Source organism: Trichechus manatus, unplaced genomic scaffold (genome assembly GCF_000243295.1).
Source record: "Trichechus manatus latirostris isolate Lorelei unplaced genomic scaffold, TriManLat1.0 scaffold00016, whole genome shotgun sequence".
NCBI classification, from domain to species: domain Eukaryota; kingdom Metazoa; phylum Chordata; class Mammalia; order Sirenia; family Trichechidae; genus Trichechus; species Trichechus manatus.
The window spans coordinates 15,624,917-15,635,334 of NW_004443952.1; the positions used below are offsets into that span (position 1 = coordinate 15,624,917).

Sequence of the window (10,418 nt, forward strand, 5' to 3'; positions counted from 1 at the left end):
GGAGAGTGAGGTCAGGAAGAGTTAGAGCATTCGTGGCTGTAGCTTTACATACTACTTAAAATGTGAACAGGCATCCAATTTTTGCCCAGAAGATCACAGGTCCTCAGTCTAGCAGGGGCTGGGGTGGGGGGTGGGGGAGCATCTCTGGGATTGTCCCATCCCAATATTACAATATCATGTGATGAGGTTGGGGACATCCCCAGGACACCTGAGTTACAACCAGGGTTTTAAACTGGTTCTTTCCAGTTCTACCGCCTGCTGAGAATTTGCCTTTCTTGTTAAAATGTAGATTCTGATTCAGTATATCTGGGGTGGAAATGCAAATTCTCAGTCGGGGGTTGAACCAGAAAGAAACACTTGGAAGCCCTGGTTTATAGGCACTGAAACCCTCTGGTTTCCCAAGCCAAACTTAAAAGCTGACAAAACCACATTTCATCCAGGGAAAAGGGAGGATCAGTGCCCAGTCTCACTGTCTTCTGCTAGCTGGAGTTGTAGAAGGCCCGTTTTCCTCCACCTTCCCTATCAAATTCAACACTACATTAAAGGACTTACCCAGAGAGGCTAGGATTGTTTAATATTAGAACATCTATTAGTATTTCAATAAGGAATAGCCTCAATATGTGTGGAAAAGACTTTCCATAAAATCTACATCCATTCTTTTTTTCTAAATTACATTGTGATAAAATATATATAACATAAAATTTTGCCATCTTAATCATTTTAAGTTTACAATTCAGTGACATTAATTACATTCACCATGTTGTACAGCCATCACCACTACCTATTTCCAAAACTCTTTCATTATCCTAAACAGAAACTCAGCACCCAGTAAGCAATAATTTCCCCTTCTCCCCTCCCCCCAGGCCCTGGCAACCACTGTTTTAGTCTGTATATATTTGCCCGTTTGAGATATTTCATATAAGTGGGATCATACAATATTTGTCCTTTTATGTCTGCCTTATTTCACCCAGCATAATGTTCTCAAGGTCATCCATGTCGTAGCATGTAACAGAACTTCATTTCTCTTCAAGACTGAATAATATTCCATTCTATGTATAGACCACATTTTGCTTATCTGTTCATTTGCTGATGGACACATGGGTGGTTTCCACTTTTTTGTTGTTTTATGTGCCATTGGAGTAAGTTCTGACTCATAGCAACCCAATGTGACAGAGTAGAACTGCCCCATAGGGATTCCTACACTGTAATATTCACAGGAGCAGATAGCCAGGTCTTTCCTCCTGCAGAGTGGCTGGTGGGTGCGAACTGCTGACCTCTGGGTTCGCGGCCAAGGGCTTAACCATTGTGTCACCAGGACTCCTTCCCACCTTTTGGCTATTGTGAATAATGCTGCAGTGAACATTGGTATGCAAGCACCTGTTTGAGTCTCTTCTTTCAAATATTTTGAGTATATACCTAGCAGTGGATTGCTGGGCTATATGGTAATTCTATGTTTAACTTTTTGAGGAACTGACAAACTATTTCTACATCCATTCTTAATTTAAAAAAAAAAAAAAAACTCCCAGAAGCTTGGGTATAAAGCTTAAAACCAAGAGCCAACATCATACTTAATGGTCAACTTTAGAGGCTTTTCTATTTAAATAGAATGGGAAAGGGAAGGACAACACACAATACAGGGAAAGTCAGCATAACTGGACTAAACAAAAAGCTAAGAAGTTTCCTGAACACAACCAAACACTTCAAGGGACAGAGTAGCAGGGGCAGGGGGCTGGGGACCATGGTTGCAAGCAACATCTAGGTCAATTGGCATAACAAACTTTATTAAGAAAATGTTCTGCATCCCACTTTGGTGAGTGGCATCTGGGGTCTTAAAAGCTTGTGAGCAGCCATTTAAGGTGCATCAATTGGTCCCAACCCACCTGGAGCAAAGGAGAATGCAGGACACCAAAGACACAAGGAAAATATTAGCCCAAGAGACAAAAGGGCCACATAAACCAGAGACTCCATCAGCCCAAGATAAGAAGAACTAGATGGTGGCTGACTACCACTAATGACCACCCTGACAGGGAACACAACAGAGAGTCCCTGACGAAGCGGGAGAAAAGTGTGGTGCAGAACTCAAATTCTAGTAAAAAAGCCAGACTTAATGATCTGACTGAAACTAGAGGAACCCTCGAAGACATGGACCCTGGACGCTCTGATAACCCAGCACTAAAACCATTCCCGAAGCCCACTCTTCAGACAAAGATTAGACTGGACTATGAAATATAAAATAATACTCGTAAAGAGTGTGCTTCTTAGTTGAAGCAGATACACGAACTAAATGGGCAGATCCTGTCCAGAGGCAGGATGAGAAGGCAGAAAGGGACACGAGCTGGTTGGATGGACATGGAAACCTGGGGTGGAAAGGGGGAGTGTGCTGTCACATTATAGGGGTTGCAACCAGTGTCACATAACAATATGTGTATAAATTTTTGTATAAGACAGTAACTTCAGCTGTAAACTTTCACCTAAAGCACAATTAAATACATAAATAGAATGAGAACACAATCATAACTATTCAGACAACCACTGAGTGCCTAAATCTGTGTAGGACCCTGAGATAGATGTTTAACTTTGTTCTGTGGAGGGCAGAGGCCAATAAAGTCCTACATGAAACAAACACTAAAGATATAACTAGTGGACAGGAAGGAGCAAAATTATCATTGTTTGCAGATAATAGAATCAATAAAAGCTAAGAGAATCAAGCAGGAATTCCCAAAATAAATAAGAGAGTTCAGTAAGTCAGCCAGGTAGGAATGAATATTTAAAAAATCACCAGTTAGATTATATGGGAAAAAAAAATTCCTCCTGATAAAAAAAGGAATCCATAATATTAGAAGAAAATATGAGTGAAAAGTTAGTTTCTAAATGAAAGCATTTCTAAGCATAACAGATATCATCAAGAGAATTATTAAATTATTATATTTAATACAATATATTAAGTATTTTTATACAACAAAAAACAAAGTAAACAAAAAGATAAGCTATAAAAAACATTTATAACAAAGGGTGAATACCCTTAATACGTTAAGAGATCATACAAATTAAGAAAAATAAACACTAGCGTCTCAGTAGACAAATGGGTCAAGAACATGGACAAATACTTTACACAATAGATATGAATGCCTTCCCTTGTGCTCCTTAGTACCTCTTTCATGACATTGTGAAATCACAGAAGCCTGTGTTTACTTGGTTGTCTCTCCCTAGTTAACCAGCCTCTTGTAGGTACAGAGTAGCCCTTGTTCATTTTTGTATCCCCAGCACCCAGTAGCTTGCAGTGCATAGCATGTGCCCGATAAATGTTTATTGAGGGACCAAATGAATGAATCAATGTGTATAATGTCAACTTTCAGTTTAAAATATTCTATCTTTTAAGAAAGAGTACATCAAGGGGCACAAATTTTTTCATATCCTTTGGTTTCACAATCCTAGAAGTTTATTCTAAGGAATAATTAAAGATAAGGAAGAGTCAGTTGCATAAAGATGTTCACCGTAGTCATATCTACTGTTGCCCCCATCACTCCTCTGACCCTCTCCCTCAACCCCTTAGAAGTTTCTTTCCCTGCGAAAGAGATCCAGAATCTGTTATGCCTTACTTATCTATCTAGTCTCATCTCATTTACCCCTCCCTTGGGTTGGTCTAACCCACAGAAACGGGCTCCTGCCTGGTTTCTCCTTGCTTTCATTTTCCTAGTGGTCCTGCTTAGAACTCCAGTCTTCACTTCAAGAACCAGACACCCAGAGCTGGACCTTCAAGCCACCAGGCCCCTAGCAGCTATAGAAAGAGTTTGTAGAACCCTGACTCTTAGGCTTCTCACCATAAGGACAGCCCTTCTAGCTCAGTCTGTTTTCCTTAGTCCTTGCTGGGCCTCAGCAGGCAGGTCTCCCTAGGGTCCCACTTGCTTCTACCCCAGCTCAATGTCTAGAAAAAAGTGTAACAAGAAGGTAAGTGGGATTTCTGTATTTGCTCATGGTGTCTTGTCATGCTATTACCACAACCCTTCTGAACAGGAGGCTACTCCTCCCCAGGGGGTTTATTTGCTTAATATGGTTTTTGGATAATATACCCAGTTCATGAGGTTCCATTAAAGTGGTTTGGACCAAAAAGAACTAAGAATTCTGAAGAAAAAGAGCTCTGTGTAAAAAGCCACCTGGCTCTATGTAATGCAGTGATTTTTGAATAAGAATGACCTAAGTTCAAATTCTAGCTCTTCAGTGGGAACTTGGACAAGCTAAATAACCTTCTACACTTCAGTTTCCTCATCTGTGAAATGGAAACAATAATACTAAGCACCTTAGAGGATTGTTATGAAGATTAGGTTAACTGATACATGTGAAGCTCCTGGCACCGTGCCTGGCATATAGTAAGCACTCAGTGAATGTTAGTTCTTACTCTTATTTGAATCGTTTTATGTTTATTGTAAATAATTCTGAAATAGATATCCATGTACACAATTCTTTAACCATAATTCTGGTTATTTCCTTATGATAGGTTCCTAGAAGGAGAATTTCTTTGGTCTAAGTGTGTGAATATATTGAACACATTTGTTTTTTAAAGTTACCCAGAAAGGGTGGTTAAACAGCTTGCTTCATTAGGCTACCAGAGAATTCTTGAGCTCTGCAAATTAAATTCTTACAGTAAATATCATCTGGTAGGTTACAAACCTAATTAAGGCTTATGTAAAAATCCAGTGCTCTTTAAAATCTCATATATGAGATTGTGGGTCCCTGTGTAGATTCCGACTCATCGGGACCCATGTAACAGAGTAGAACTGCCCCATAGCTTGGCTGTAATTTTACAGAAGCAGATCAGCAGGTCTTTCTTCCTCAGAGCCGCTGGGTGCATCTGAACTGCCAACCTTTCAGTTAGCAGCCGAGCGCATAACCGTTTACGCTACCAGGGTTCCTTCTCTTTATGACAGGCATTAGCAATAAGGAGAAAATAAAATGGTTTTCCTGTGTACAGCAAACTCCAACACACACTGAAGTGAAAGTTGGTTCAAGGGACCTTTCCCCCTGGTTTCCTGTAATCCTTTGACTACATTCATTTCTTGGCATTTCTTTTGTAACGCCCGCTGCTTTAAATCCCTCATTTTGCATTGCCATTGGACTTTTAGATCCACCTCCCCCCCCCCCCGCCTTACCTTTAACCTTTTTATTTAAGGATGTGACTTTAACTAACCTTTGACCTGCAGGTCAGCAGTTAAGCGGTCCATTCTCCCAGATCCCTTTCATCCTCTGCCTTTTTAAGGACAAAGCCAGTTGTATAAATCTATGCTTATTTTAGCCATTTCAGGCCATTCTTAGGTGATCAAACCTCATAAGGCAGGTGCTGCAAGGAATATCATTAAATGGAAATTAGGAGAAATAAACTTTCAAGAACTATGGGTTTCTTAGGAAAATTCAGCCTGTTTAAATTTCGTTTCAGTGTCATCTTTTAATGAAGGCTAGAAGCATATCCTAACAAAGCCAGTCTTCGTACAGTTTTCTAATCCTAAAAGTGGGCCTCTTGTGGGGCTGTTGTGAGAATTGAGTGTTAGAAATTGTCGCTGTCCTCAAGGAGATCTCAGCGTGTTAGGGGGTACAGAATATACTCAGATGTCTATAATACAGAGCAAGCCAGGGCCATAAGGCACATGCAAGGAGATTCAAAGGAAGGAGAGGTTAGATTAAGTAGTGAAAATCTATGTTTAAGATGAGTCATGAAGGATTTTAGAAAGCAGAATTTAGCACAGGTAGATGGCAAGTGGAACAAGAGAGAATGGGAACATTCATCAAAGCAAATTGAATCACGAGAACAAAGAGGTAAGAAAAGAGTGGGGCATGTTTGGAGATCATTAGGTGAAGAAGTTTCATTAGAATGTACAACACATATATGAGACTGTGGGAGGTAAAGGGAAGGGGACATTAGGGCAGGCTGCAGAGGGCCTGGTTTGCCTGGATATGGCTTTTGTCTCAATCTGGTGGACAAGACACTGCAGCTCTGGTAGCAGGGGAGTGATCTGACCACAGCTGCGATTTAAGAAGGACAATTGGGAGCTATGTGAAGGGGGAAGTGAAGTGAGGAGATAAAGGAGAGTAGTCAAGGGGTGGAAACCCTGGTGGCACAGTGGTTAAGAATTTGGCTGCTAACCAAAAGGTCTGCAGTTTGAATCCCTTACCTGCTCCTTGGAAACCCTATCCTGTCCTATAGGGTTGCTATGAGTCAGAATCAACACCACAGCAACAGGTTTGGCTTTGTTTCTTTGTAGTCAGAGAGTGCTGAATTTTCTCTAGAATAAAGACGATGAAAGGTCAAACCAGAGCAGTGGCTCTGAGGATAGTAAATTTATAAAATTCATTTTAAAAAGAAAATGAAGAACAATTTCTTTTCTTAAATAATTTATTTGTAATAAATTAACAGTTAAATAACAAATTATGATCAATGATTAAAAATTCATCAAACACATCAGCAAATGAAATCTTTGGTCGATACATCTAATCACATTCTACAAAGCATGATAATTCACTTTCAATGACAAGGCATATGAAGAAGATTACTGAACACTATAGAAAAGACATGAACCCAATAGTAAGGTGCTTGTTCATTGGTGGCTGAACGGGGCTATAGAAAATGTGGATACAGAGTCAAGAGATCTGGCCCTTCATGCTGGGTTTCAACTAACTGTTCACATGACCTCAGGAAAGTCACTTCAAAACACTCTGGACCTGTTTTCTCCTCTGTACAATGAGGAAGTGACAGTAGTCATATTTTCTAGTTCTGACATTCTATGAATCAATGGACCTGTTATATATGACTTCTGGAAGTTTCCAGTGGTGTCTATAGCAGACCAAACACTTTTTTCCAAGCAACAGAATAGCCATAGATGATGTAAACTGTCTAAACTTTTCTGTTGGGCTTAAATTATCCAGAAAGAGATGGACCATCCAGTGAACTATAATGGTTAAGCCATAAATTCTTACACTATATTCATCAAGCCATAAGTATAGGACACCGGGAAGACCCTAGAGTGATTTTTTAATTAGCTCTAGTCTCATAGATACATTGTCGAGGTTTTGGTCCATGTATAACCACAATTCCTTGTGATAGTCACTTTAAACTAATACAACTTAATATACAAAAATCCAAGCTTGCAAAAGAAATAATTTAAAGAGGTGAATTGCATAAAGTAATACTTTAAATATTTATCAAAGAATTTCCTGCAAGGCTTCTTTAAATAATTATCCCTCTCATATAGTTAAATGATAACGCGATCTCCTCACTTTTCAGGAGCACTCTGCTACATTTCAGTGGAAAGGCCCTCTTTGTACACACAGACCATAGCTTCAACACAGAAAAGTTCACTACTTATGAACAGACAAGTAAAATCCTGTATTCAGGAAAAGAGGTCCTCTGTGCCTTCCTCGGCAATGCATTAAAATGAAACTAATATGGAACTTACTCTATGGGATCAAATGGATTATAGCAACTTGAAAGGTTAGATAGGAAGCTTAGGGGGAAATGAGTTTATGTCAACAGAGGAGGAAAAAATTGGAAAAAGAGAGTAACAATGGTTGTACAACTTGAAGATGTAACCAATGTCACTGTATTGTTCATGTAGAAACTGTTGAATTAGTGTATGTTTTGTTGTGTATATTTTCAACAACAATAAAAAAAAAAAATACCCTAAGATGAAAATACTGAGTAAAGTGTTGTTTTCATTTAATGCCAGCTAGAGCATAAGTAATGTTTCTCAGTTGACATCTGTCTTTAAAGCTCTGAAGTGCATAGTCACTTGATAGTTTTGCCACAAACTTGACTTCACGTAAACTCTTGAGAAAGAAATGCACATTTAGGGGGAAATCCCCTCGTGTGTGTTTATGTATTTCCCAGGACTCTGCTGGATCCGTGGGGAAATTTACTGAATGCAGTTTAAATAAAGGACTTTGATGGAAAACTTATTGCAACTGATGAATGCATTGTGCTACAAGTGTGAATGGCATGATGACCTCACTATTTGGGGGGAATGAGATTGTGAGGGAGCCTCATCCAGCTTTCTTGTGATCACAAGCCACAGAGACTCATTTCAACCTTTTGTAAATAAAATAGCTTCTTTCTAGAGTGGCAGGAAATTTAAATTCCTCTGTTGTGTACACACTGGAAATCTCTAATCTCACATCCATCAATTTCCTACCTCTGGTTCAGAACGTTTTAAAACCAATGTACTGCTGAGAACTTTGGAGAAAGAAAATGTCCCAGAGATAATCAAATGAAATTATTTGTAGTCTGGGCTCAACTATGGGACTCATCTTTGAATCCAAGTATCACCAAGGTGGTGTGTGTGGTGGTGAGTTCTGCCAGACGCATGCCGTTTCATTGACTTGTTGGGCACTGTCCCTCTCAGCTTAAGATTGAGCTAATGCTCCACAGCAGGGAAGGCAAATTACAGATTCATTAATTCATTAGAGTCTGGTATTACATCTCTATTGTCTATGCTAAATGTTTTGTTTAAGCTTTCTGTTTGTTAGATGAGTCATTAAAAGATAATATTCAAATTTTCATAATTCTATTTGAATTTTACAGGTCTTAAATCAGCAGGAATTCAGACTGAATTAAAAGTTTTAGTACTTGACATGTGAACCTAAGGGGTTAGCTAACCTATTTCAGCTATTTTTCATAAGAAAATTATGACCTCTAATTCACAGTTATCAAGTCCTTTCCTCTTACAGATATTATCCACCATTTGGCTTTAGAAATAACATGTGCATGAATGACTCAAGACAAGTAACACCTAACGTCTGTATAGAGTTTAAAGGATGCACAGCTCTTCCACATATATCTGCTCAGTTCCTGTCATCCTCACACTTCAGGAGGGTCTCCTCTCCACAGATTTTCCCACAAGTCTCCCTGATTGATTTTTATAGGGGTTATCTTTTATTCATCAGCCTTAAAATCTATTTTGTCAACCCTTGATCAAATGTGCCTCATTTTGTAAAACAAACTTTAGAAAGTTCTAAGGGGAGCACTTTCTTCATCCATCTGAGCTCCATTATAAGAAAACTCCTTTCTTGTAACTAAAGACATACTGACTAAAACAGTGATTTTCAAGCCTTTTTTTAAACTCATGAAATTTTTTAAACATCTCTGCAGGCCTGAATATATAAAGGAGACAGAGGCAGGCCACACTCCTGAAGCCTGGAGGTGGGGCCTTCCTCACGACCTCTTTGAGGCTCCCTGCAAGCTGTCCCTGAGCCACTTCCTATGAAGTGTAAACTCATGCCTGACAAATTATTCATCAACTTGACTCTGGAACAAGCAAAAGGCTGTCAACAGCCAGTGACTTCTGAACAAGTGCTACTCAGAGAGATGACAGCCTGAGCCACACTATGGCATCTGGTGGCTTGGGCCAGTTGAAGGAACCTGGCAGTCATCAAGTAGAGTCCTGTCCTCCAGGCCCAGCAGGTGGGGTCCTTGGGGGAAGAGCCCCAGAATGTTTCCCTGAGCAGCCACTCCTGTTTGCTGCAGGCCTTGCTCCCCTAAGACCTTGACCAAGAAGTTGATATACTTCATGGCCAGACGAAGAGTTTCATTTTTGCTCAGCTTTTTATCTGGAGGGTGAGTGGGGATAAGCTTCCTCAGCTTGGCAAAAGCACTGTTGACATTCTGCTGCCTCCACCGCTCCCTGGTATTTGTGAAGAGCTTCCTGGTCATGCTTGGGTTCCTGAGATGGGAAAGAAAAAGGGCCCCAATGGCCAATATCATGAAAGAGGCCTGGTGGTATCACAGGTCCTATCAAGATCCTGAGGTGTTAACTCTTCTCTACCCAGACTTTAGGAATTCATTTCCTCATTTTCCTCTTGATAAGAGAAGAAAACGTGGCAAAATGAAGGACAGGGTAAGAACAATGCCCCTCAGCCTTTTTCTCCCTGGCTGTTTTGAAGCATCCAGTTTCAATAGTGCTTTATTCAGATACCCGCATTACTTCTTTTACAACCAACTCTTTCTAATTGTTCAGAATCAGATACAATATAGGATTGAGTATATACATGGATAAAGATATATACTTAGCCAATAATCCATTGCTGTCAAGTTGATTACAACTCATAGCGACCCTATAGGACAGAGTAGAACTGCCCCATAGGGTTTCCAAGGAACGGCTGGTGGATTTGAACTGCCGATCTTTTGGTTAGCAGCCAAGCTCTGAACCACTGGGCCACCAGGGCTCCATTTAGCCCGTAAGGAGTTGAATATGAATCAACAGTGTTTTGTGGATTCTTAAGGAAAAAAAAAAAGGCTGTGATCCTAGGTTTCATTAATAAAGGAGTATTTGGAATGAAGAAGATGATAGCACAGCCCTCCTCTTAGCTGACAGACCTTACCTGGAGAATTGGACCCCTCTCTGTAAGACGTAAAATATCCAGACTGATCCACATTA

At 40.0% G+C, this 10,418-nt stretch overlaps 1 protein-coding gene across 1 annotated transcript; it reads right to left on the bottom strand.

The window, feature by feature from the left end:
- Positions 1-9,208: 9,208 nt before the first annotated feature.
- TAL2 (TAL bHLH transcription factor 2) lies at positions 9,209-9,953 on the bottom strand. The gene has a single exon (XM_004372197.3). The coding sequence runs from the start codon at positions 9,743-9,745 to the stop codon at positions 9,368-9,370; it is 378 nt and encodes a 125-aa protein (XP_004372254.2). The 5' UTR covers positions 9,746-9,953; the 3' UTR covers positions 9,209-9,367.
- Between the last annotated feature and the right edge of the window lie 465 nt (positions 9,954-10,418).